Source organism: Monodelphis domestica, chromosome 2 (genome assembly GCF_027887165.1).
Source record: "Monodelphis domestica isolate mMonDom1 chromosome 2, mMonDom1.pri, whole genome shotgun sequence".
NCBI lineage: Eukaryota > Metazoa > Chordata > Mammalia > Didelphimorphia > Didelphidae > Monodelphis > Monodelphis domestica.
In genome coordinates, this window is record NC_077228.1 from 170,654,657 (window position 1) to 170,682,618 (window position 27,962).

At 36.7% G+C, this 27,962-nt stretch overlaps 1 protein-coding gene across 7 annotated transcripts in view; it reads left to right on the forward strand.

Moving 5' to 3' along the window:
• Positions 1–27,962, forward strand: part of GON4L (gon-4 like) — a 128,689-nt gene that overhangs the window by 5,527 nt on the left and 95,200 nt on the right. For all 7 annotated transcript variants that reach the window (XM_001367009.5, XM_056816271.1, XM_056816269.1 and 4 more), the window contains one exon: positions 27,281–27,475. In XM_001367009.5, the coding sequence (XP_001367046.1) occupies positions 27,281–27,475 (195 nt within the window). The remainder of the gene's footprint in view (positions 1–27,280; positions 27,476–27,962) is intronic.

The following is a 27,962-nucleotide window of genomic DNA, read 5'->3' on the forward strand; positions in this document are numbered from 1 at the left end:
ATCCATGTCATTGATGGATTGAGGACAGAGGCCTCTGGTTGATATTAATCCATCATTTGCTAGTTGTTGAATGTGTTCAGTTTAGGTACTATTTTGAGACAATTGCATTAATAGTAAGAAATTTGAGTATAGAACTAGATAAAGAGGTTAGCTTGAGCTCAGGCTATAGATTTTAGAGACATTTACATAAATATATTTAAAACTGTAGAAGTGGATTAATTCACCAGAGAAAAGAATACAGATGAGAATAATGCCAAAGGTAGAGTTTTGGAGAACTCAGAACCAGGGAGAGAAAGGCAGATTAAAAAGTCAGGAACAGGAGCAGCTAGATGGCTCAGTAGATAATCAGGCTTAAAGATTGGAGGTCTTAGGTTTAAATCTGGCCTCACACATTTCCCAGCTTTGTGACACCCTGGACAAGTCACTTAATAACCTCAATTGCCTAGCTCAGTGGTGGTGAAACCTATGGCAAGTGTGCCAAAAAGGGCACACAGAACCCTTTGTGTGGGCATACCTACAATTTCCTGCCAGAGTTTGTTACTAGAAAGCCAGAGGAACTTGAGGTGGAGCTGTCCCCCCCCATGCATCTGAGGACATTACTTACTTCCTCCGCCCCTCTGCCCAGCAGCCCAATGGAAGTGCTTCCTCCCTCCCCTGTCTGGGTAAGGTACTGGGGGGCTCACATGCTGCATGAAGGTGCAGTGCAGGTGGCAGCCTGTTGTGAAAGTGGTGGGATTGGAGAGGAGCTAGGTTTGAGGGGAGCATCCTATGGCATGGTACTTAGCTGGAGGGGAGCAGAGCTGGAGGGGAGCAGAGCTGGAGGGGCTCAGGCCACTCTTTTTCCTCTCTCCCCCTGTGCCTCTCATCACCCTCCCCCCTGCCCAGCAGCCAAATGGGAATATTCCCTCCCTCCCATCTGGGGTAAGAGGAGGCAGGGGGCAGGGAGTGGAGTGAGGTGGGGAGTAGCACTCCATTTCTTAAAGGTTTGTCATTACCGGTCTAGCCTTATTGATTTTCTGCCTTGGAACCAATATTTAATGTTAATTCTAAGACAGAAGGCAAGAGTAAAAAAAAAAAGTCAGGAGTAGTCACAGAAAGTCACTGCCTTTTTCTTTCCCCATTGGGCCCATTTTAAATTTTATTGTCTGAATTCCAATTTTGAGGTGCGCTCTCTCTTTAGATTTCAAAGAGATAGTAGTCATGTTCTCTTCAGTTGAGAAAAGAAAAATTTTTGTGGCTGAGAAATTAAGACAGTGGACAGAACTCTGCAAGCTCTTTAGTGACTTCTGAAGTTTTCAGGAGGGTAGATATTTTCTGGAGTTTTAAAAAAGCTCTAGCTGTATAACCCTAGGCAAGCTGCTTAGTCCCCACTGTTTAGCCCTTACTATTCTTCTGCCTTGGAATCAATATATGTAGTAATTCTAAAATAGAAGGTAAGGATTTTAAAAAAGAAAAGAAAAAGAGCTACTTTTTTTTTTTTACTTTTGACCTTGCTATTCCTCTCATGCCAGCAGCTTGTATATCTTCATCATTTATTTATTTATTTTTAGCCTGTATAGCTTTCATTGCCAAATACCTAGAAAAAGTCTTATTTACTAATGGTATCCATTTCCTTTCTTTTCACTTATGATTCCTTTTCAGTCTGGCTTCTGGGATTTTTACTCAGCTGAAACTATTCTCTCCAAGGTTAACAGTTATTTCTTAATTGCTAAATCCAGCAGCCTTTTTTTAGTCCTCATCTTTCTTGACCACTTTGTACCATTTGGTTCTTTTGGCCATTGCTTTCTTGGATACTCTCTCTGTCCTGGGTTTTCATGACATTGCTCTCTTGGTACTCTTCTTACCCAAATGTCTACTTCTTTTCAGTTTACTGGATCTTCATCCTTATCTTGCCTGTTTATGCTAGGTATTCCCCAAGGTTCTTCTCTAGGCCTTCTTTTATCTTTGGCTTTTAGCCTAATGATCTCATCAGCTCCCATGGTTTCTGTGATCATTTCTGAAGAAAGAACTACTAGATCTATCTGTCTCATGGAGCTCCAGTTTTCTATAGCTCCACATTTCTAACTAAACATTCTGCAGGCATATTGAACTCAAAACATCCAAAGCAGAATTCATTCTTCTCCTTCCTCTGCCCTGCCTCCCCTCCTCATATTTCCAAGAAACCTCCCTTCTTAACTTCTCTAAATTTTTTGAGGACTTTACCATTCTTCTAGTTCCCCAGGTTGGTAACTCAGGAGTCATCCTCAACTTTTCACTTTCCTTTAACCCCATAACCTATTATTTGCCAAGTCTTATGGATTCTACTTTTACATCTTTCAAATCCATCTCTTTCACTCCACTTAACATAGCTACCAACCTGAATCAGGCACTCATCAACTTTTGCCTGGACTAGTGCAAATTTAGTAGCTACCTAATTGGTGTCTTTAGTCTCTTTTCTCACCAGTCTATCTTCCACACAGTTGTCAAATGGACATTCCTAAAATATATATCTAACCATGTCATTCCTCTGCAAAAGAAGCTCCAGTGATTCCTTTTTGCCATTAGGATAAACTCTTCTATTTGATATTTTAAATCCTTTACAATCTAATTCCAGATTGATTACATATTACTTCTCTTACTCCCTATGTTTCAACCATACTGACCTACTTGTTCTTTCCTATGGACAGTGTTCCATTCTTCACCTCTGGGTTTTTGTACAGGCTATTTCCATGTTTTTCCCACCCCTCCACCCTGCTTTGCCTCTGCCTCAATGACCCCATTGGTCTCCATGGCTCAGAAAGTGCTATCTCTTGAAAAAGGCCTTTATTGACCTCCCCCGCCCCGGTTATCAGTGCCTGCTCCCAAATTACTTTCTGTTTACTTCATAAGTATTTTGTATTTGCTTCTCCTGAAGAGATAACTGAACAAAGAATAAAAGTCATGCACAAAAAAAACCTATTATGAAATTGAAGAAAATGTAACTTTATAAGGGAGTTACAAATTTTTAGGAGTTCAGAGGAGGTTTCAAGAAACCTAGAAGGCTAGATAGCTGATACATTGGATTGTAGAATCAAGATTCAAGAAGATTTCAACCTAATGAAATGATGGACTGAATCCAGTAATGTATAATGCAAAACTTAATAGTGTGGCTTCCCAAAAATCCTGATGTAATCTTAGCCTGGATTAATAGAAATGTGATGACCTCAGCCACAAATATAAATCCTCCTTTTTTCAATATTGATCATATTATATTTGGATTATTATGTTCTGCTCTAGGTAGTGTATTTTAAAGGGGACATTGACAAATTAGAAAATCCTAGAGGTAGAAGACTGTAAATTGGAGAAACGTGGCTTAAAAAAAATTCCAGGCAGTAGCTATGAAAAGCTGAACTTAAAAGATCAGAAGCTTGAGGGTATATCCTTTGTGGTTGCCAAACTGTTGCAGGTAAAAATTAGTTTCTCTTCTAGAAGTATTATATTTTCTGAGGTTTATTAAGGGTTAAGAATTAAAGAAAATACAGAATAAGAAAGCACGTGTCTAGGTCCAGAGAGCCCATTCACAACCACTCACATCTTGCCTGCTAGGTGGAGAGCCGCGTCTGCTTTGAAGCGGAAGTAGGAAGAGAAAAATCAGTAGGCTTTTACAGCCAGTTAAATAGAAATTTTGATCTTGGCCAGGTGAAAATCTCAATGAGATTAGAGGGCATTTCGGGAACTAGAGCAAGGACTTCTGGGGATTGAAGTCCAGGGTTCAAATCTCCATTTTTACAAGATCAGGATAGTAAAGGATTAGACTAGGATAGGAAGGGAACCATGTCTTATGAGGAATTATTTAATATTGAATATTAATTTTGGGAGAGGAACAAGATGAATGTCATTAATTTTTTGGAGGGCTATCATATGGAAGTTGAATTTATTTTACTTCAGAAGCTAGAAGTAGGAGCAATAACTAGAAATTAGAGGCAAATTTCATTTTAATAAATTGAAAAACATTTTAATAATTTGAGCTGATAAAAAATGGAGTAAGTTTAATTAATAGTTTAAGGGCCAGAATGTAAGGGGTAAAATTATGATTGGACTGAATTTTCAGAGAGTGATTGTCAGGAATTTAATTAATTCCAAATGATTTTTTAAACAATTTATAAAATATAGAAAGAGTGAAAATAAGAAAATCAGAGAGAGGATAGGGTAAGACATTTAACTTAACACACTAAGTATTTAGCTCCAGCCCCTGGCTCAACCCAGGCAGGGCTAATTAGTCCTCAGCTGGAGGGGCCTCAGCCTTGACCTTGGGATAAATAAAGCAAGGGCTTCAGTCACACAAAGCCCCTCTCAAGAGGGGAGGCTAGTAGTCCCTTCAAAAAATCCAGGAAAGGAGTCAGTCTTTTTTACTCACCCACATAGTAGCTCAAAGGGAGAGATTTAAGAGCAGTCTGAGGTCTCAAGCTGGAGCTCCTTCAAGATCAAATTCAAGGTGAAAGATCCCCTCACAGGAAGTTCTTGGCATTTTTAAAGACCATTCCTTTTTGTCACTTCCTGTGACTTCCTTCCATTTTACATGTATCAATTACAGCTAAAGCTTTGCTTTAGCTTAGGACTGCCAAGGGGGCAGTCAGTCAATTCTGATTTGTCACCCACTATTGCACATGTGGGTCACAGACCTCTCCCACTCAAGTGTAAGTGGGGTGTATAAGCTTCTGATGATTAAATCTAAAAATGGGCAGAGAAGTATTAATTCCATCTTCACAATAGTCCCTTGTTACAGAGAGTGTTGATATATAACCATCTGTAAAAGATACTGTAGAAAACTTTCTGTTCTACTTAGGAGATTAGTGTATTAAATTGCTAAAGTCCCTTCCAACTTTAACTTCTATTATTCTATAGTATGTATTGAGTACTTTCTACTTTTCTAGTATCGTGGAGCTATGATAAATCTTGTAATCTCAGAAACAAATAACCAGAAAACTATATAAAGCAACATAATCATTCTTTGTCAAAACATGAGGTAAAGACAATAATGGGGCTGCTAGAATCATAGGATTTCAAAATTGGAAAGAATTTTAGAGATCATTTTAATTCAACCCTCTCATATATAGATGGAAAGGGCGTATGGGATTTTCAGAGAATATTAACACCTCTGTTATAACGGTTTGCTAAGCCCTTTTCAGAGCTGCTTCTCTACCTTTGGTTAAAGGTTAGTCAGTGGGTTAGAGGGATGTCTACCTCAAGCATATAAAGACTTCCCCTAGCAGAATGAATGATTGAGAACAATTTGTTTCAATGGCCATAAAGTAGTTGAAGAGGTGCTGTGGAGTGCTTATAGCTTGATCAGACATTGAAGAAGCCAAGGTCAGCTACTGCATCCTAGACCATCACCAGTCATCCTGATTTTTGACTTGCCACTGGACTTTGATGACTGAAGAGAGTGAGACTGACAACTTTTGTGCAATTCTCTCTTTGAAAACTTAAAGGACAAACAACAATAATATAGATGAGAGAATGGTGGTCTAAAAAAACAAGGTGACTGTTTCAAGGTTAAATAGCATGTTAGATCTGAGAGTTAAAAACTACATTGTGCTTTTGTGTTGGAAGTGAGAATAGGGAAGAGATCAGTGGGTTAAGAGTAGTTAGGTAAAATTTTTTTGAAAGAAGTAGGATTTGGACAGAGACATGAAATGTATGTATGATTTGAATATATAGAGAGGTTAGGGAAGAATATGACATATTCCACAAATAAGGAGAATAGCTTCATTAAAGTGGAGCTTTTCTGTAAGAAAAAATAAAGGGAGATAAGATTGTATTTTCAGGTGAGATCAGCAGTAGGAAAAATCAGTCCTAGGTCTTTTAAGGTCCAGGCTAACTATGTGGCCTTAGACAAGTTGCCTAATTTTTGTCCATGTTTTCCCTAGTTGCAAAATGAGAGGATTAGATGATTTCTTAGATCTTATTTCTCAGTGTTATGTGATTTCATGCATATAGTGATGAGACCTTGGCATAAATTAGTAGTGGCAGTGGAAATGAAAGGGAAGGGGGTGAATGCATTAGGAAAGAATTGATAGGACATGGTGATTGATATTGGGGATGAGGAAGAGGAAAATCAGGTGATTATCTATTTATTTATTTATTTATTTTTATTTTTCCATGGTTACATGATTCATATTCTTTCCCCTCACCTTCTCCCTCCCCCCTCCCATAGCCAATGAGCAATTCAATTAGGTTTTACATGTATCATTGATCAAGACCTATTTCCATATTATTGATATTTGCAATATAGTGATTATTTAGAGTCTATATCCTGAATTATATGAGGGGAGATTTTTTTTTAAATTAAGTTTATTCATTTAATTAATTAATTTAGAATATTTTTCCATGGTTACATTATTCATGTTTTTTCCCTACCTCCTCCCAACCCTCTCCTTTAGCCAAGGAGCAATTCCACTGGGTTTTACATGTGTAAAGATCGTACATGATCCTTAACATGATCAAGACTTATTTCCGTATTATTAATAATTGTAATATAGTGATCATTTGAAGTCAACCCCAATCATATCCCCATCAACTCATGTGATCAATCATATGCTTTTCTTCTGTGTTTCTACTTCCACAGTTCTTTCTCTGGATGTGGATAGCATTCTTTCTCATAAGTCCCTCAGAATTATCCTGGATCATTGCATTGTTGCTAGTAGAGAAGTCCATTACATTCACTTGTTCCACAGTGTATCCATCTCTGTGAACAGTGTTCTCCTGGTTCTGCTCCTTTCACTTTGCATTGATTCCTGAAGGTCATTCCAGCTCACATGGAATTCCTCCACTTTATTCCTTTTAGCACAACAGTATTCCATCACCAACATATACCACAATTTGTTCAGCCATTCGCCAATCAAAGAGCATACCCTCATTTTCCAATTTTTTGTCACCACAAAAAAGCACAAACAGCTATAAATATTTTTGTACAAGTCTTTTTCCTTATTATCTCTTTGGGGTATAAACGCAGCAGTGCTATGGCTGGATCAAAGGGCAGACAGTCTTTTAAAGCAAATGGTTGGATCAGTTCATAACTCCAGCAGCAATGCATTAGTATTCCAATTTTGTCACATCCTGAGGGGAAGATATTTTTGAGAGAGTAGTTGATTCCAGTTTTGGTTCTGTTGTGAGGGAGACTGGGAGAAAACATTTATACTTCACAGGTAGGCATTTGAGTAATAAGTTAGGCCTGGAATTGTAGCTTTGAGAGTCATCAGCACAGAGATGATTAAGTTGATGGCTTTGGCACTCACTATTGAAAGGAGAGAAACTGAGGAATGGACCTTTGAAGAAGAAAAAAGATAAGTCATTGGAGAAGTAGAAGCAAAACCAGGATTTGTTTTGCAAAAACCAAGGCAGGAGAAAAGTGAGGTTTTTTAAAAAAAATAAAAATCTTATCTTCTTTTATTCCTCTCTCCTCCATTGAAAAGGAAAGTAAAATACTTAATAAAAATGTGCAGTCAAGCCAAAACAAATTCTCACATTGGCTGTCTCCAAAAATTATGTCTCAATCTGTATCCTGAGCATATTAACCATATGACAGGAGGTGGGTAAAATAATTCCTCTGGCATTGCCATTGGTCATTACATTGATCAGCGTTCTTAAGACTTTAAAAATTGTCTTTATGTTATTGTTGGTGTAGTATAAATTGTTATCTTGATTCTGTTCATCATTCTACTTCATTTTATACAAGTCTCATGTTGCTCTGAAACTATCCCCATTAGAACAGTAACATTACATTAAATTTATATATTATAATTTATTCAATCATTCTCCAGTTGGTAGGTATCACTTTAGTTTTCAATTTTTTGCCACCACAAAATTAACTGCGAGACAGACAGGTTCTGATTAGTGTGAATAAAGAATCCCCTGAATTAATCACATTAGTCTAATTCACACTGCATATTTTCATTGGCCTGGAACCAGTGACTATATTTTACATAATTATTTGAATTTAAATGTCTTTTCCACTTCAAGGGATTCTTTATTTGCACTAATTAAAACCTGTATGTAAATATTTTTGTATTAAAAGGGTTTTTTCCTTTTTTATTTGACCTCTTAGGGCAGTGTTGGCAAAGATGTGGCATGGGTACATTTTTTTTTGTTTGCCCCACTCCTCTGTCTAACTGTCCAAAGCAAGGGCAGGCAGCTCACAGGCAGCTTGAAGTTGCAGTTTGGACACCTGAACTTGAAAAAACTTTACCAATGCTGTTTTAGGGTATAGACCTTGAATGGTGTCTCTGGATCAAAAACTACATAGACACAATTTAGTAACTTTGGGGGTATAGTTCTGAATTGTTTCCCAGAACAGTTGAACTAGTTTACAGATTCACCAACAGTTCACTAATACACCTGCATAAAAGACTCATTTGATATCTCCTTTTTTGCATTTATTTGGGAAATTTGTATTCCCTATATGATACATAATCATTTTTTGTAAAGGTGCCAAGAACAATTTAGAAATTTATATTCTCTTTTCTGTTTCCATTCAGTAATAACCATGTCTATCATCTCTAACTTTTCTAAAATTCTCTTCAGGTTCAGGACCTAGTCTTGTTTATTTTTTCAATAAATTTGTCTTTTGTGAAAGGGGTATATTGATGTCCCCCACTATTATAATTTTAATTTCTATTTCTCTCTGTAGCTCATTTAGTTTTTCTTTTAAGTATTCAGATGCTATGCTATTTGGTACATTTATTGCTATTTGGTATTTTGGTGTTTAATATTGATACGAACTCATTTTCTAAAATATAATTTCCCTGTTTATCCTTTTAATTCTGTTTTTGCTTTTGCCTTGCCTGAAATTATGTTTGCAGCCTCTGTCTTTTTTACTTCAGCTAAAGCATAATCGATTTGGCTCTAGCCCCTTATTTTAACTCTATGTGGAGTTTCAGTTGTGTTTCTTATAAATAGCATATTGTTGGATTCTGGTTTCTAGTCCATTCTACTATCCTCTTCCATTTTATAAAAGAGTTTATGCCAATCACATTTGTAATTATGATAGATAATTGTGTATTTCCCTCTAACCTATTTTTTTATACCTTTGCTTCTTTGTTTCTTGTCTTCCTCTATGAAAAAAAGAATGGTGAATGATAGTTTAGAACCAATGTTCTAGATTTGTTTCTACTCCTCTACCCCTTTAATCTTTTCCTTGCACAGAGCCCAATTATAGTTACTTATCCCATCTTTCTTTCCCTTTAAACTCCTCTTAAGGAGTCAATCTATGGCCAGAGATTTTTTGCATATGATCAATTCCTCTTTGAATCTATTTTCTTTCATATTCCCCCATTACCTTTCTCCACACTCATTCCTGTTGATTATTTCATTTGGATGTGTATATTCTTCCCTCTGACTATTTAGATGAAAGTGAGGTTCAAGTGTAAGCTACTTCTTTCTTTTACTTTTTGTTTGTATTTGTTTCTATTTAAGCATACTCAATTATGTGAGGTAATTTCTTTCACTGTTCCTTTTTCTTTCTTCTCTCCTTTTTTCCTCTTCATTTACTTTTTTCTTTTGAGATTATAAAAACACAACAAAACCACTCCCAGACCATCTTATTTGAGTTCCTCTATGATCCCTAATGATATCGGATTCTAAGGGGACATGTATCATTTCTCACTATTAGAATAGTTTCATCCTTGTTTAGTCTCTTATGATTGGTCACTTAAATTTATTATTATTATTATTTTTAATCCTTACCTTCTGTCTTGGAATCAATACTGGGTATTGGTTGTAAGGCAGAAAAGTGGTAAGGGCTAGGCAATGGGAGTCAAGTGACTTGCCCAGGGTCACACAGCTAGGAAGTGTCTGAGGCCAGATTTGAACCCACGACCTCTGGTCTCTGGTCCTGGCTCTCAATCCACTGAGCCATCCAGCTGCCCCCTATTATCTCTTTTTATTCTTGAGTTTGAATTTCAAAATGTCTGTATGGTTCTTGTCTTTTCATTCGGAATGCTTAGAAGTCTTCTGTTTCATTAAAGGTTCACTTTTTTTCCCTTCTAGGAATTCAGTTGTGTTCCCCCCCCCCCCTTTGAATAATTTAGAACATTATTCCTTGGTTACAATAATCACATTGTTCCCTCCCCTCCACCTACCCTTCCCACAGCCAACACTCAATTTCATTGGGTATTACTTGAGTCCTTGATCAGAACCTATTTCCATGTTGTTGTTTGCACTAGGAGGTTCATTTATAGTCTACATCCTCAACGACATTCTCTTCAACCCATGTATTCAAGCAGTTGTTTTTCTTTGGTGTTTTTACTCCCATAGTGTTTCCTCTGGATGTGGATAGTGGTTTTTCTCATAGATTCCTCCAGGTTGTTCAGGTCATTGCATTGCCACTAATGGAGAAGTCCATTACATTGTATTGTACCACAGTGTATATCAGTCTCTGTGTACAATGTTTTCCTGGTTCTACTCCTCTCACTGCATCAATTCCTGGAGGTTGTTCCTTTTCCCATGGAATTCCTCCACTTTATTATTCCTTTGAGCACAATAGTATTCCATCACCAACATATACCACAATTTGTTCAGCCATTCCCCAATTGAAGGGCATCCCCTCATTTTCCAAATTTTGGCCACCACAAAGAGCGCAGCTATGAATATTCTTGTACAGCTCTTTTTCCTTATTGTCTCTTTGGGGTACAAACCCAGCAGTGCTATGGCTGGATCAAAGGGCAGACAGTCTTTTAGTACCTTTTGGGCATAGTTCCAAATTGTCCTCCAGAATGGTTGGATCAATTCACAACTCCACCAGCAATGCATTAATGTCCCTACTTTGCCACATCCCCTCCAGCATTCATTACTTTCCTTTGCTGTCATGTTAGCCAATTTGCTAGGTATGAGGTGATACCTCAGTGTTGTTTTGATTTGCATCTCTCTGATTATCAGAGATTTAGAACACTTTTTCATGTGCTTATTAATAGTTTTGATTTCTTTAACTGAAAATTGCCTATTCATGTCCCTTGCCCACTTATCAATTGGAGAATGGCTTGATTTTTTGTACAGTTGATTTAACTCTTTATAAATTTGAGTAATTAGACCTTTGTCAGAGGTTTTTATAATGAAGATTGTTTCCTAATTTGTTGCTTCCCTTCTAATTTTGGATGCATTAATTTGATGTAATCAAAATTATTGATTTTACATTTTGTGTTTTTTTTTTTCCTAGCTCTTGCTTGGTTTTAAAGTCATTCCTTTCCCAAAGATCTGACAAGTATACTCTTCTATATTCGCCTGATTTGTTTATAGTTTCCCTCTTTATATTCAGGTCATTCACCCATTCTGAGTTTATCTTGGTATAGGGTGTGAGATGTTGATCTAAACCTAATCTCTCCCATACCGTCTTCCAGTTTTCCCAGCAGTTTTTATCATATAGTGGGTTTTGGTCCCACAAACTGGGATCTTTGGCCTTATCATAGACTGTCTTGCTGAGGTCATTTACCCCAAGTCTATTCCACTGATCCTTTTTTCTGTCTCTTAGCCAGTACCAAATTGTTTTGATAACCACTGCTTTATAGAATAGTTTGAGATCTGGAACTGCAAGTCCTCCTTCCTTTGCATTTTTTTTTTCATGATTTCCCTGGATATCCTTGATCTTTTGTTCTTCCAGATGAACTTTGTTATGGTTTTTTCTAATTTGGTAAAAAAGTTTTTTGGTAGTTCAATGGGTATGGCATTAAATAAGTAACTTAATTTGGGTAGGATTGTCATTTTTATTGTTCGCTCATCCCACCCATGAGCAATCGATGTTTTTCCAATTGTTTAGATCAAATTTTAATTGTGTGGAGTGTGTTTTGTAGTTGCGTTCATATAGTTCTTGTGTTTGTCTCGGCAGATAGATTCCTAAGTATTTTATATTGTCTAGGGTGATTTTAAATGGAATTTCTCTTTTTAATTCTTGCTGCTGAAATGGGTTGGAGCTATATAGAAATGCTGATGATTTATGCGGATTTATTTTGTATCCTGCAACTTTGCTAAAATCGTTGATTGTTTCAACTAGTAGGAATTCAGTTTTGCTGATGAGTTATTCTTTTTTGTAAACCTGATTTTTTTTTTACTTTTTTCAATATCATTCCAAGTTCTCTCCTTTATAGTGGTGGCTACTAAATCTTATGTGATCCTGACTATGGCTTCTTGATATTTGACTTCCCTCTTTCTGACTGCAAGAAACATTTTTTTTCTTTGATCTGGAAACTGAATTTGACTTTAATGTTCTTGGAAATTTTCATTTTGGAATCTCAGTAAGTGTCTGGTAGATTCTTTTTATTTTTACTTTGCCCTCTGAGAGAAGCAAATTATGTATTTTCACTTTGTCCTCTGGCTCTAAGAGATCTGTGCTGTTTTCTGTTATGATCTCTTGAAGTATGATGTCTAGAGTCTTATTTTGATTATGACTTTTAGGAAACCAAGTGATTCTTAAATTATATCTTCTTGATCTGTTTTCCAGGTCAGTTGTCGATGTTATATGAGATATATTACATTTTCTTCCATTTTGTTCAGTCTTATGACTTTGTTTTAATATTTCTTGTTTCAAGGTATTGTTAACTTTTATTTGGTTCTCAGGAATTTGATGCTTGGTTATGGTTTTGTACCTCTTGGGCTAAACTGTTCATTCTTTTTCTAAACCTTTCCTCCATAACTTTCATTTCTTTTACTATAATTTAGTAATTTTACTTCACTTATAAATTAATTTTTAACTTAAAACATTTTTTTCTTTTCTTCTAGGAATTCTAGTTGAATTTGTGTCTAAGATGTGGTTTTTCTTTGAGATTTTGTTCATAAATATTTTGTAATCATTTATCTATTGAGTTTATATCTAGATATTTATTATAAGATTCTTTTTTTCAATAGGCAGATAAATAGCCCAGTGGAAGAGTGCCAGGACTTGAGTCAGGAGAGCCTGGGTTCCCAATTGTCTAGCCCTTGCTAAGATAGAAGGTGAACATTAAAATAGGCATATATATTTTTTCATTTGCTCGTTCTTCCAGCCTAACTTTCCTGTTTTGGACTAGAGGTAGTTCAGTGGATAGAATGCTAGGCCTCTAGTTAGGAAGACATGAATTCAGATTTGGCCTTCGACACTAACTGTACGATCTTGGTCAAATCATTCAAATCACTTAACCTCTGTCTTAGTTTCTTAATTTTTATTTTATTTTATTTTATTTTATTTTTTAAATCCTTACCTTCTGTCTTGGAGTCAATTATTGTGTATTGGCTCCAAGGCAGAAGAGTGGTAAGGGCTAGGCAATGGGGGTTAAGTGACTTGTCCAGGGTAACACAGCTGGGAAGTGTCTGAGGCCAGATTTGAACCTAGGACCTCCTATCTCTAGGCCTGGCTCTCAAGTCACTGAGCCACCCAGCTGCCCCCAGTTTTTTAATTTTTAAAATGGAGATATAAATAAACCTTTATATATGTAAGAAGCCTTCCAAGACTTTTGTGAGGATAATATGAGATAATGAAGGCACAATATAAATGCTGTCATTGATGTTTTTCTTGTTATTTGAGTTAGGCCCCGGCTCTTCACAGTTCTTGTGGGGGATCCCTGGGCTGTACTTGGTATTCTTTTGGGTCCTGCCATATCCATTGTTACATTCTTCAATGTTATCAAAGTCAGCTCAGGCTAGGGACTTGTAGGGACTTATATCATGAAAAAGCAATCTAATTTAAGTCTGTCTACCTGTTTTGAGCTTTACAACCTCCTCATATATATTTGGGTCTGAGCAACACACCCATAATCTTGTTATTGTTCTAGTTGACTGTTGCTAAATTCAAACCCTATTAGCTATTTGGAAGATTTTATAGGTTCAGTTATAGAATTTCAGACTTCCCTTTGAGTTGAGCTTCCTGCCCTAGTTATTTCACTTCAAGTTTCAAACTGGTGTAGGAGACACTTCTCTGTTCTTAAGAGTCAGAGACTTCTAGTTAGTTTGCTTCTATTCCTGCTTCTTGCCCTGTACATAGTCTTGGGCCCTTTATTGTTTCTTTATTTGTCCTGTCACACTCGAGCACAGGTTTCTTTCTCAAATTGTACTGGATTTGTGACACAGTTCTGGGGGTATAAGTGGCAGAACTGTCATTTGGCATCAATCCCCAAATTAGGAACACCACACATAGAACTGGTTAGAACTCATCCTCAGCAACTGCAGACTTCACTATCTTGTTTTCTATTCCAACCTTGACTGGAAAATGTCCCGTTATTTTTTTTTTCATGAATTTCTCAGTCTAGGACTTGGTCTGCTATATTTTCCAGGTCTCTTGAGCAGTTGTGAGAAGGAGCTGGACTGAACTGCTTCCTTTCTTTATGCCATCTTGGTTCATCTCTAAAGCAATTAGGCCGGAGAAAATTTCAAAAATTAAAAAAAACAAAACAAAAAGCAACATTTAACTCCTTGAGTGTAAGGAATAAAAAAAGGTTCTTTGGATTTGGTAAAGAGAAAAGTAAGTTGTTGGTATTGGAGAAATTTATTGAAGTTAAAATTTTTTTTTTACTAGATATGTGAATTTTATAGATAGTTCTTGATGAGAAAACTCACTATCAATACAGATAGGCTTAGAAAATGCCAGTTAACACTGAGACTTGTGTAGAGGTCAGCTCTGTCTCTTTTGACCACTACTGTGATGTCTCTGCATTCACTAATTTTTTTCAGGCACAGTGATCAGAAGATCAAATAGGTTCTTCCTCCTTTAAGGAAATTTGTTCATTTTGACAGGAGAAAATACAGTTAGTGACTGGCAAAGCCACAACTAGAAAGTAAATTAGTACATCCTGTCTATCTCTTTCTTCTTCCTAAATTGTTAAATATTGTTTATGTTAGGTGAGTTATATGGTAAAATTGGAGGGTTTTTTTTTTTCTCTTTTAGGAAGAGTAATTGGGTTATTTGAGGTAGGGAAGGATGAAAATTGTTAAGAGTTATTTGCTTCTTGATGGTAGAAAACTAGATCTGTGAAGATCCCTAGGTCTGTTCTCCTCTACTATTTCTACCTGAGGAGGTATTTTGGATTCAGAGCATGTAGTCAGGCATTTTGAAGAGATATCTTGCTGTAGATCAGGAGTTCTTACCTTTTTTTGTTTCATGGACAAGGCTTCATTGGCAGTCTGGTGAAGTCCTTGCAACCCTTCCTTCTCAGAATAATATCTTTAAGTTAATAAAATAAAATATATAAGATTACAAAGGAAGACAATTTTATTAAAAATTTTTTTTTAATTTGGTCAATTTCAAACATTATTCCTTGGTTACAAAAATCATATTCTATTCCTTCCTCCCCTCCCCTCACTCTTCCCATAGCCGATGCACAGTTCCACTGGGTATTACATGTGTCCTTGATCAGACCCCATTTCCATGTTGTTGTTTGCATTAGGATGTTCATTTAGAGTCTACATCCCCAGTCATATCCCCCTCAACCCATGTAATCAAGCAGTTGTTTTTCTTTGGTGTTTTTACTCCCACAGTTTTTCCTCTGAATGTGGATAGTGTTCTTTCTCATAGTTCCCTCCAGGTTGTTCAGGATCACTGCATTGTCACTAATGGAGAAGTCCATTACATTCGATTATACCACAGTATATCAGTCTCTGTGTACAATGTTCTCCTGGTTCTTCTCCTTACACTTTGCATCACTTCCTGGAGGTCATTTCAGTTCACATGGAATTCCTCCACTTTATTATTCCTTTGAGCACAATAGTATTCCATCACCAACATATACCACAATTTGTTCAGCCATTCCCCAATTGAAGGGCATCCCCTCATTTTCCAAATTTTGGCCACCACAAAGAGCGCAGCTATGAATATTCTTGTACAGCTCTTTTTCCTTATTGTCTCTTTGGGGTCCAAACCCAGCAGTGCTATGGCTGGATTAAAGGTCAGACAGTCTTTTAGCGCCCTTTGGGCATAGTTCCAAATTGCCCTCCAGAATGGTTGGATCAATTCACAACTTCACCAGCAATGTATTAATGTCCCAACTTTGCCACACCCCCTCCAGCATTCATTACTTTCCTTTGCTGTCATGTTAGCCAATCTGCTAGGTATGAGGTAATACCTCAGAGTTGTTTTGATTTGCATCTCTCTGATTATCAGAGATTTAGAACACTTTTTCATGTGCTTATTAATGGTTTTGATTTCTTTGACTGAAAACTGCCTATTCATGTCCCTTGCCCATTTATCAATTGGAGAATGGCTTGATTTTTTTTGGACAATTGATTTAGCTCCTTGTAAATTTGAGTAATTAGACCTTTATCAGAGGTTTTTGTTTTGAAGATTGTTTCCCAATTTGTTACTTCCCTTCTAATTTTGGTTACATTGGTTTTGTTTGTACAAAATCTTTTAAATTTGATGTAATCAAAATTATTTATTTTACATTTTGTGACTCCAAGTCTTGCTTGATTTTAAAATCTTTCCTTTGCCAAAGGTCTGACATATATACTATTATGTGTTCACATAATTTACTTATAGTTTCCTTCTTTATGTTCAAGTCATTCACCTATTTTGAGTTTATTTTGGTGTAGGGTGTGAGATGTTGATCCAAACCGAAACTCTCCCACTCTGTAGGAAGACAATTTTATTAAAATAAAAGTATATATATTTTTTTCATCTAAGTTCAAAGCCCCCCCTGAAATCTATTGATTCCAAGTTTAAGAATCCCTGAAGTAGGGGAAAGCAAACTGGACTTGGAGTCAGGTGAGCCTTCAATCTGAATCTCAGCTGTGTGACTCCAAAAAGTCACTCACCTTCTAAGAGTTTGAGTTTCATAATTGATAAATTGAAGATAGTAGTATGTGTACTAGCTACTTCATTGAGTATTGAAAGAAAAGTTCTTTATAAAGCTTAAAGTGCTATTATATAGATCAATAATTAAAGAAAAGAATTGTTGACAGCTATAGACCAAGGTACAATTGTTTTCTTTATTTTACTGTATTCTAATACAGAAATTAGAGGTTTTATGGAGAGAGTTGTAGAATACAAAATGAAAGAATTGCATGTAGTTTCAGAGTTGCAATTTGAGTATCACATTAGATAAATTGTTTCATTGGCGTGAACTACAGAACAAAATTATGGTAAAAAATTATTTACTGAGTTGAAAGTCTTTATAAATAGACCATCAAAAGAACTGTTGCTGTGGTTCATCTCCTGAGTGGAAAGAAAACAGTGAAAACAGTGTCTGTAGGACAGCTGCATTATGGGTCTCAGAATCATAGCTTTGTAACTGGAAAGGAATTAAGGAAGATCTAGTCTAAACCACTCATTTTAGAATTGGAGAAACTGTGGCTGGGTATTTGCCTCAAATGACATTGATAGTAAGTGTCACAAGTGGAATTTGACTTCCACAGTTATCTTTCCACTACCACGCTTTGGTTTTTATATCATAGTTTTTTCTGGATATACCTTAACTCCTTTCATCAAATGAATCCTTATTGTAGCAAAGAAAAACCAGTTAAACAACACAAACTCATTCAGTGAATATGTGCCCAGCAATGTATACAAAATTCCTCACCTATAGTTGTTGACTTTTCTACTAAAAGTTATATGGCACTTGCTTTTTCTTTTTTAGGGCCAAAATTCATCATTATAGTTCTTTTGAATGTTTTTTCTTCTGTTTGTTTCAGTATTGTCATTGTGTTTATTATTCTCTTGATTTTATTTGATTCACTGTGTTAGTTCATATAAATATTTTTATGTTTCTCTGAATTCTTAATGTTCATTTAGTTCATATAGTTCAGTAATATTCCATTTCATTCATATGTAATTAAGTCATGATTAATACAAATTTGAATAATGTGAAATATGAGACCACAATTAATATGCCAAAATTCAATTAATGTGACATTTGTAACTTAGTTGAGGATTCTAATATACTCCTATACCCTCAACCTGCACTTATCTGTGGAGCATAGATGTGATATACTGCTTCATATCAGTACTAATAATTGTGTTAATTTTTTAAAGCCCTTAACAAAATGGATAAAAGGAAGAATAATTTAGATGTAAATATTGCCAGCACAAGAGAGAAGAGGCTCACTACTACATCAGAACAAAAATTTGATGTATTTGAATGGCATGAATGTGACCATAGGAATTCTAAAATAGGAAGATGTTGAAATGCCTAAATCCATGATATGGAATATTATAAAAACACTCAGGATTGTATTAGTTTTTTTTGGCTGGTTTGCAAATATAAGGAATAGGAGTGTTTTTGCTAGAAGTAGAGCATCTTTTACTAAGTGGATTGAAGATTACATCAGATTTCCATTCCTCTTAGCAGTACAAACAGACAAAAGCTTCAAATTTAAGTAAGTGAAAGAAAGTAGGAGTGAATTGGATGGTGGAGAAATGTTTATTGCAAGTGTTGTTGTTTTGATTGCTTTAACAGTTGCATAGTGTTAAAATGATCGTAGAGGTGATGATTGCAGATGGGGATATAGTAGCTAAATTTCTTGTGTTTTGAAGTTAATAATTGAAGAACATGGATACACTGATCAGTTTGTTTTAATGTGGATTAAACAGGCATATTCTGAAAAAGGATGCCTTCCAGAATGTACTTTACTTTTTTTAAAGTGACTTTCCTATATATCTTATCAACTTGAATTTTTTTTCCTTTGGGAGGAGCATTTTATTTATTTTATTTTTATCTCCATAATATTCTTTTTTGTAAGTGAACAATCCCATAAAACCAAAACCCCACAACATATACCCAAATTAACAAATGATAAATCATATGTTTTCATCTGTATTTCTACTCCAACAGTTCTTCCTCTAGAGATAGATAGCACTCTTTTTCATAAGAACTCAGAATTGTCCTGGATCATTGTCTTGCAATTAGTAGCAAAGTCTATCACATTTGATCATTCCACAGTATTGCAGTTACTGTGTATGATATTCTCCTGGTTCTGCTCATATCACTCTGCATCATTTCACAGCTCTTTCTGAAATCATCCTGTTCATCATCATTTCTTATATAGCACAATAGTATTCCATCACCATTATATACCACAATTTGTTTAGCTATTCCCCAATTGAAAGATATTCCTTCCTTTAGTTTCCAATTCTTTGCCACCACAAAAAGAGCAGCTATAAATCTTTTTGTACAAAAGGGTCCTTTCCCATTTTTAAAAAATCTCTTTGTGGGGAGGCAGCTGGGTAGCTCAGTAGATTGAGAGCCAGGCCTAGAGATGGGAGGTCCTAGGTTCAAATCTGGCCTCAGACACTTCCCAGCTGTGTGACCCTGGGCAAGTCACTTAACCCCCATTGCCTAGCCCTTACCACTCTTCTGCCTTGGAGCCAATACACAGTATTGACGCCAAGGTGGAAGGTAAGGGTTTAAAAAAAAAAATCTCTTTGGAAAACAGACCTGTTAGTGGTATTACTGAATCAAAAGATATGCACAGAATTTACTTTTCTGTCTTTTGTCTCTGAAATACGTACTCCACAGTCAAGATTTTTTAGTAAAAAGGTATGAATATTATGGTATTGTTTTAATTTTTAATTAATAGTTTTTGTTTTTCTATCATCTTTATTTCTAAATATATCCCTTCTCCTATCCAATGAGCTATTACTTATAAGAAAGATTAAAAAAGAAAGCGGGGAGGAGAAAAGCAGTCTAGCAAAATTAGCCAACATATCCATTGAATCTGATAGTATGTAGTAGGTATGAATAGATTTCAAAAGAATTGCAAACTATCTATAACTATACTAAAGAGTAATCATTCCAGATTTGGAATGATCACATTTCCATGAGAATTTTAGATTTAGTGGAAGGGGCCTTGGAAACCATTAAATCCACCCCCCTCACTTTACAGTTGAGAAAACTGAGGCTGAGAGAAGCTATGAATTGTTCAGGGTTATAGAGCTAGTAGGTGTCTAAGACAGAATTTGAATTTAGGTCTTTCTGACATCAAGCTTAATTCATTATGTCATTAATAACAAGAGAAATGCAAATTTAAAACTGAGGTTCACCTTCCACTCAGCTAATTGGTAAAGATGACAAAAGATGAGAATAGTGTGGGAGAAACTGTGGGAAGATATAAAACTAGATAGGTATATTAACATATTGTTGTCAGAGTTTTGAATCAATACAACCATCTTGGAAAGCAGATTAGAATTATGGAAATGAAGTTACCATAATGTCTATGTCCTTTGATCCAAAGATTCCACTGCTAGGCTTTTTACCTCAAGCATTTCATTGATAAGAAGAATCCCCATCTATACCAAAATAATCATAGCAGCATTTTTTAATTTTTAAAAAATATTTTAATTTTTCCAATTACATGTAAAATTAGCATTTATTTAAAATTTAGAGTTCCAAATTCCCCCCTCCCCATTGAGAAGACAAAAAATTTGATGTAGATTGAATATGTACAGTCATACAAAACTATTTCCAAATTAGTTATGGTTTAAAAAAAACACAGACCAAGAAAAATAAAATTTTTTAAAGTATGCTTTGATCTGCAATTAAACTCCATCATTTCTTTCTTTGAAAGTGACTAGTATTTTTCAACCTAAGGTGTTATTATTGCCTTTGCAAGTCATTCACAGTTAATCATTATAATTGCTGTTACTATATTCACTCCTCATGCTGCTCACTTCACTTTGTATCAGTTCATTAAGACTAGGTTTTTCTGAAAGCATCCTGCTCATCATTTCTTATTGTTCAATAGATTTCTTTCTTTCTATTCTTTCTATTGAATTCTCTCAATTTCTTATTGTTCAATCATATTCAGCCATTCCCCAACTGATGGGCATCTATCTTTGCCACTACAAAATGCTATAAATATTTTTGTTCCTATAGGTTTGTGTTGGTGAACCTATGTCACACATGCTGAAAGGGGGCTGCTCCCCATCCCCTCTCCATGCACATCTGAGGACATTTCTCACATCACTGCCCTTTTTCTCATTAGCCCAATAGGAGCACTTCCTTCCTCCCCTGTTGGGGGGTATGGTGGGAGGCTCACATGTGATGTGAAGGAATTTGCATTTCTCTAATTAGTAGTGATTTAAAAGCATTCAAATATCATGAAGCCATGGGTGGGATCATACCAAATTAGAAAAAAACAACCCAGAGGCATGTTAAATTCAACATGTCCAAAACTGAATATATTATTTTTTTCCCCCAAAAACCCTCCCCTCTTTCTAGGTTCCCTATTACTCTCAAGGATACTTCCATCCTTCTAGTCACCCAGGCTTACAATGTAGGATAGAGACATCCTGGACTCCTCACTCTCACCAGCATTACTCACACCTAAACCATTGTAATCACCTGTTGATTGGTCTCCCTCCCTTAAATCTCTTTTCCTAATCCAGTCTATACTCTACTCAGCTTTCAAATTCATTTTTCTGAGGATCTATTGTCCAAATCCCTACCTCCAATTCATTCAGTAAACTCCAATTGCTCCCTCTACTTCTAGATCAAATATAAAATCTTCCCTTTGGCTTTTAAGGCCTTTATAACCTGGATCCTTTCTACTTTTCAGTCTTCTTACACCTTGCTGTTCTCTACATACTTTGTGTTCCAGTGACCTTGTTCCCATTACTCCTCCCTCAAGATCTTCTGCTTCCAGATTCTAAACATTTTCAATGGCTGTCCTGCATATCTAGAATCTTCTCCTTTTCATCTCTTCCTCCTAGCACCCTTGGCTTCTTTCAAGTCCCAGCCAAAATCCTATCTCCTGCAGGAAACCTTTTCCAATTCTCCTTTATCTAAGTGCCTTCCCTCTGGGATAATTTTCAATTCTCTCTCTATCTGTTTGTATATAATTGTTTTCATGTAGTCTTTCCCATTCTTCTTGAGAGCAGAGATTGTTCTTCGCATGTATTTTTATCTCTAGTGCTTACTTGGTACAATGTTTGGCACTATTAGTAGACATATAATAAATGCTAGTTGACTTACTAGTGGGATTTTACCTCTACCTATTTGTATTTTTTGCTTATTTTTCCATTGTTTTTGTTGTTAACTTAATGACCGTATTAAAATAAAAGTAATTTCTGACTTGTTAACTTGCTTTACTTAACTAATTACATGTATTCTATGTCAATTTATGGTATTTAGCATGGCTTGAAAGAAGAAATGAGAAAATAACCCTTCCCTACTTCTTTCTAAAGGTGGGGGGTTTACTTGTGTATTATTTTTTTTTCAGAATTTTTTCAGTATGTTGACCAGTTTTACTGATTTTTTCTTAAAAATGTTTGTTTCATGGGATGATTCCACAAGTGAAGGAATAGAGATAGGAGAAATTTTGGTAATAAAAGAAAGAATATAGCAATTAAAGTTATTTTTCAAAAGAAAGAAAAGAAAAATGTACGATATTCAGAGCAAGCCAGCAAGGGTTGTGTTGTCCTCCTATGCTTGAAAAGGACCAAAATGACATCACTGGGTGATGTCTTTTGACTTGAGCATAAATTGTATTTAAGTGAGGCAGAGTTGCACAACATAGTCAGCTATACTTTCTCTTCTAGTCATCTAAGTCCAGTGGCAAGACAAAAGTCAAGAGAAGAGGGCTAGTGATAGCTCTTGTTGTAGTAGATGACCATGGCTTTTTTTATGTCTAACCAAGCTCTCTTAGCGTTCCATAGCACTTGCTTCATCCATCTTCATGGTCATTGGAACAAATTGCTGGAAGACGTCTTCACACACTTTAAACTCACTAACAGGTTTCAGGCTTGTTGTTTACACTCAGCCTGGTTTAGCTTATCTGCTGAGGCGGTTTTACCAGGTGTTGTTGTATGTGCTGTAGCTTCTTGGACCCACAGGTGAGAGTTTGATGAAAGGTAGACACCAAACGTGAATGAGCAGCTCTGGGAATGTCTTGGCCAGTCCTCACACCAGAGGTACTTAATGCTGTGCCCCAAGTGTAACTTCAACCCCTCCTTTCCACCCCAGTTACCTGAAACGGTAGAAGGAGGAAGTGCTCTGCTCCCATTGGAAGGTTGGACAGAGGGGTGGGGCATGCAAAAAAATGCTCTCAAGTATTGTGGAGAGAGGGAAAGAAGCAACCCTTTCTGTGCTGCCCTGCCAACAGGGTATTAGGAGGTATAGTTAAGGAGTTTTAATGGTGTAGATTGAGGAGAGTAGCATCATGGAATGAGATAGTTTTTATGTGACTGGTAAAGAAAGCTTTTTGCTCTCTTAAGGCTGATTCTTCCAGATTGATTAAATGTTCCTTAACTTTTCCTTAAGCAACAAAATAGACTCTTTTAACTAACAATATAGTCAGAAAATTTTAAAAATCCTCCTACTTTCTATCTTTGTTATAGCTCTAAGGCATGAAGAGCAAGAGCTAGGCAAATAGAGTTAAGTGATTTGCCCAGGGTCATATAGGGGGTTTGTGTCTGAAGTCATATTTGAACCTAGGACCTCCTGACTCCTGACCTGGCATTCAACTGAGCCACCTAGTTGCCTCCACAAAAACAACAACAACAAAACAAACTAAAACAGAAATAAATGGAGATCTTTTAATAATATAAAATACTAAACTTAGAGCATCGTTTCAAAAGAACTCCAAATTGTTAGGGACAATTGTGGTAGCAGTTGAACAAGTGCAGCATAACTCCCTAAGGGTGCTAGTTTAGAGAACACTTACTTTTAAAGAATAAATTATTATATGTTTAACTCTCCTCCCCCTCCAAAGTTTCATTACTCTCTGTTTATATTCCTTAAAAGTAGTTTTTTATTTTTGTTTTTGTTTTTGTTTTTAAACCCTTACCTTCCACCTTGGTGTCAATACTGTGTATTGGCTCCAAGGCAGAAGAGTGGTAAGGGCTAGGCAGTGGGGGTTAAGTGACTTGCCCAGGGTCACACAGCTAGGAAGTGTCTGAGGCCAGATTTGAACCTAGGACCTCCCATCTCTAGGCCTGGTTCTCAATCCACTGAGCTACCCAGCTGCCCGAAAAGTAGTTTATAAAAGAAACAGTACTTTTAACGATGGACATCATCTTCTACTAGAAGAGAAAGTATAAAACTTGCGGTTGTGAGTGAAATACTTTTTTTCATAAAGGACTTTGTAGAATCAAATTCAAGCTGAGCACTGTACATTTGAATATGACCAACATTCAAACTATAGCTTTTTTTATCTTTTTGACTTTATGAAACCATATGATAAATGATCAAAGGATGAACAAGGTTTACTGCTCACATTTCTTTTTTTTACTGGACCTATGATTTATATATATATGTTTAGGAAGGTCTATACTGTTACAAGGGAATCACTTTAAAAGACGGATATATATTAATTTAAGGTCGCCAAGGAATCAGCTATGTAATTCCTAAATGAAAAACTCAAGTCAGCCGTCAGCCTTTTTGGAGTTTAATTACAATAGGAGCAAGAAAGGAATTAGAGATATATATAGAGAGAGAAAGGGGAGAGAAGGGAATAGGGCTTAAATACCCCCTCTGTTTAGGCTGGGCCAAAAGGCCCAAGCCCTTAGATAGCTGGGGCAAAGAAAAGAGATCAGTCCCTTTCACTCACGTGTCCAAAATGGAGAAACAGTCTCAGAGGCCCCCACTTTCAGCTTCCTTCAGAGCAAGCTTCCTCAGAGCCCAGGAACCACCGACCAAAAACTCAACCACCTCTCTCCCGAGTCTCCAGACCCTCCTATCTTTAAGGACACCATCCAAGTTGCCTCCCCTCAGTCCTCACATCTACCAATCACTCTTCATCAATTTCCCTGTCAATGGAGGCTCTCACTTAACCCAGGACCGCCCAGAGGTTTCTGGCTTTTGCACATGTCTGTTGAAGGTCATATTTTTCAAATGATTAAATCTTTACTCCTTTGTTCCAGCCCTTTCTAAATCCTGTTAACTTGAGTATGGTAGAGATTGGAATAATTAAATTTTGATCTAGGCTGCAGCCCTTACTCAATCCTATTAGGACTGAATAGGGTGGAGTATCTCCATTGTATCAATTCTAAAACCAATCAAGACTCAAAGAAATTCCTGTTCTATGCTCAAGCATAGGTCAAAGTCCTTTCCATTGTTCAGCAAAGGGTTTCTGTCCTAAAGTAATCTTAAGAAGGGAAGAGAAGGAACCTCCCATGCCAATGGAGTTCCCATTCCAATAGACTATCAGTAAGAAATTTTCCAAGTATGAAATATCCCAATGGTGAAATTTTCAACAATTATAAGTCTAAGGAAATTTGAGGTTTACAATACCAATGCAAAGGATCACCTGCTTTGCAGCTTTTGATCTTAGAGCTGCCCAGGACATTGACAGTCATATGATTTACCTAGGATTTCATAGACTATGTGGTTCAGAGGCTTTCCTTGAAACCGACTTTAACTGTCACATAAGCTAAACTCTGTCCAAAATGCCATGCTTCTCATACTTTTTTCTTTTTTTAAAATCCTTACCTTCCATCTTAGAATTAATACTGTGTATTGGTTCTAAAGCAGAAGAGTGGTAAGGGCTAGGCAATGGGGTTAAGTGACTTGCCTAGGGTCACACAGCTAGTCTGAGGCCAGATTTTAATCCAGAACCTCCTGCCTCTGGACCTGACTCTGTAAGGGATAAAAATTATGTTTGGACTGAATATTTGAGAATTTGTAGCCAGGGATTTAGTTACTAAATCCCAATGAATTAGTCAAGTCAGAATGGTTTTTATGGTAGTTTAATTACAAATAGAGGGAAGAATTTAAGGAAATGAGAGAGAGAAAGAAAGAGAGAGAGATAGCTGCTCCAGCCTGGTCTGAACCAGGCAGGAATTCAGAGGCCCCAGCAAGGGAGGGAGAGGGAGTGCAGAGGATTAAATTTAAAACAGCTTCCAGCCATGAGGCCTCCTCCAAGATGAGGGGCCTCTACTGAGGCTGGTGCCTCCAGAAAAGCCAAGGAAAGGGAGTCAGCCCTTTCACTCATGACGTGACAGTCCAAAGGGAAATAGTCTGAGATCTCAAGTCCGATCTCCATAATGGTCAAATTCCAAGGTGAAAACACCTTTACAGGAAGTGATCACGAAATTTAAAGAAAGTTCTTTGCATCACTTCCTTCCTTATGTGTACCAATGGTGTCTTAAATTTGGCTTTGGCCTGCCCAGGAGGCAGTCAGTTGTTTCTGATTTGTCCCATGCTAGCACACGTGGGTCATAGACCTTCCTCCCCATACTTAATCCTTAAGTGGGGGTGTATACATTCCTGGTGGCTAAAATTCTAAAGAATAAGTAGGGTGGAGTTAATCTCAATTTCACCACTCTCAATCCACTGAGCCACCCAACTGCTTTTTTTTTTTTAAACTCTTACTTTCTGTCTTAGTAACAACTCTAATACAGAAAGGCAAGGGCCAGCCTTTGGTGTTAACCCAGCAAATGGGGTTAAATGACTTGCCATGGGTCATACAGCTAAGTAGTATCTGAGGTCATATTCTAACTCATGTCAGATTCTAGCCCTGGTACTCTATCCATTGAGTCCCCTAGCTACCCTGGTGCTTCTCATAATTTAAAGGCATATAAGCTTTGTACAAGTTGCAAAATAAAGCTACCTAGTATTGATAACTTGAACCAGGGAGATTATAGTATGTGTGTAAAGGGAAGGGGTTGGTGTAAAAGATATTATGGAAATAAATTTTCCAAGTCTTGTCAACTGATTAGATATATGGGGAAGAGTCATAGTGAAAAATAGAGGATAATTCCTAGGTTGTAAACTTGGATGGTATCCTTAACAAATAGAGACATTAGGAAGAGGTGTGATTTTAAGGGACATATAATAAGTTCTATTTGGATATGTTAAGTTTAAGATGCCTATGGGACATCCAGGGGAAATATTCAGTAGGCAGTTGGAGATGTGGGCCTTGGGTCCAAAAAAGAAATGAGAACTGTATATGTAGCTTTGGGAGGCATTGGTCAGGTTGAATCCATTGGAAATAAGATGATCTCTAGAGAGTCTGTAGAGAGAATATAGGAGTAGACAGTCAGCACAGAGCAGAACCCAGTTTGAGTATGCTTCTGACTGCAAGGTTTGGCTACAGGGGGATTAACTTTTTCTTTCACAGCAACCCATAAAGATCATCCTATTCACATACAATTTATAGCTCATTTAATGTGGTGTTTATAGTTGTTTTAATATCTGGGACAGTAACATGGCTTGTCATACACATAATTTTTGTAGCAGAAGTAGATTTTCCTTGTATAAATTTGACTTACTGCAACTTTTCCAAGAATCTGGTTTTAAGTTTAAAAGTTTTCCTTTCACATAAGTAGCAATACATGGATACTATTGTGTAGGTGTGCACTCTTATCCTGGTGCTGAATGAGTAATTGGTAGTTTTTTGTAAGAATGATATTACTTACATTTGTACCTTTTTGCAGGAAAACTTCAAATGCAGTCCGAAGAGGAGGGACCTTTACAGCAGTTAGGCTGCCACTCTGCAAGGCTTGGAATGCAGCCAAAGAAATCCTCCCAGCCAGCAGTGTATGCTTCTCCTCCAGAAAAGGCAGCCAGAACTCCACCAACTCATCAGAATGAAGATGATATGGAGGATATTGGACTGTTTATTCCACTTGGTAGGTGTCTGGAACCTTGGATTAGCATGGTCATCATGTGTTCAAATACATCTACAGATTGATTCAGGGGGGAAAACCCTTCAGGTTTTCACTGGTCTTGTTTATATTTAACATAATGAAAAAATTTTAAACCCTTACCTTCTGTCTTACAGTACTACTGAGTATTTGTTCCAGAGCAGAAGAGCAAGCAAACAGGATTAAGTGACTTGGCAGGGATTACATAGCCAGGAAGTGCCTGACAGCAGATTGGAAAACTAGGTCCTCTTACTCTCTATATAGCAAACCACCTAGCTACCCCTAACAGTAAATTTTTAAACAAGCTTCTTGGTGATGTGATATAATCTCTATTTATTAGGGTAAATCTTAGTATTAGACACTCCATAATTGTATCATCTGCTTGCTTAATACCTTCTCTTGAACATCAAGAAATTGTACCACTTTTTTGGGTCATCTCAGAACCCTGTTTTTCATGTATATAGCTTCTCTG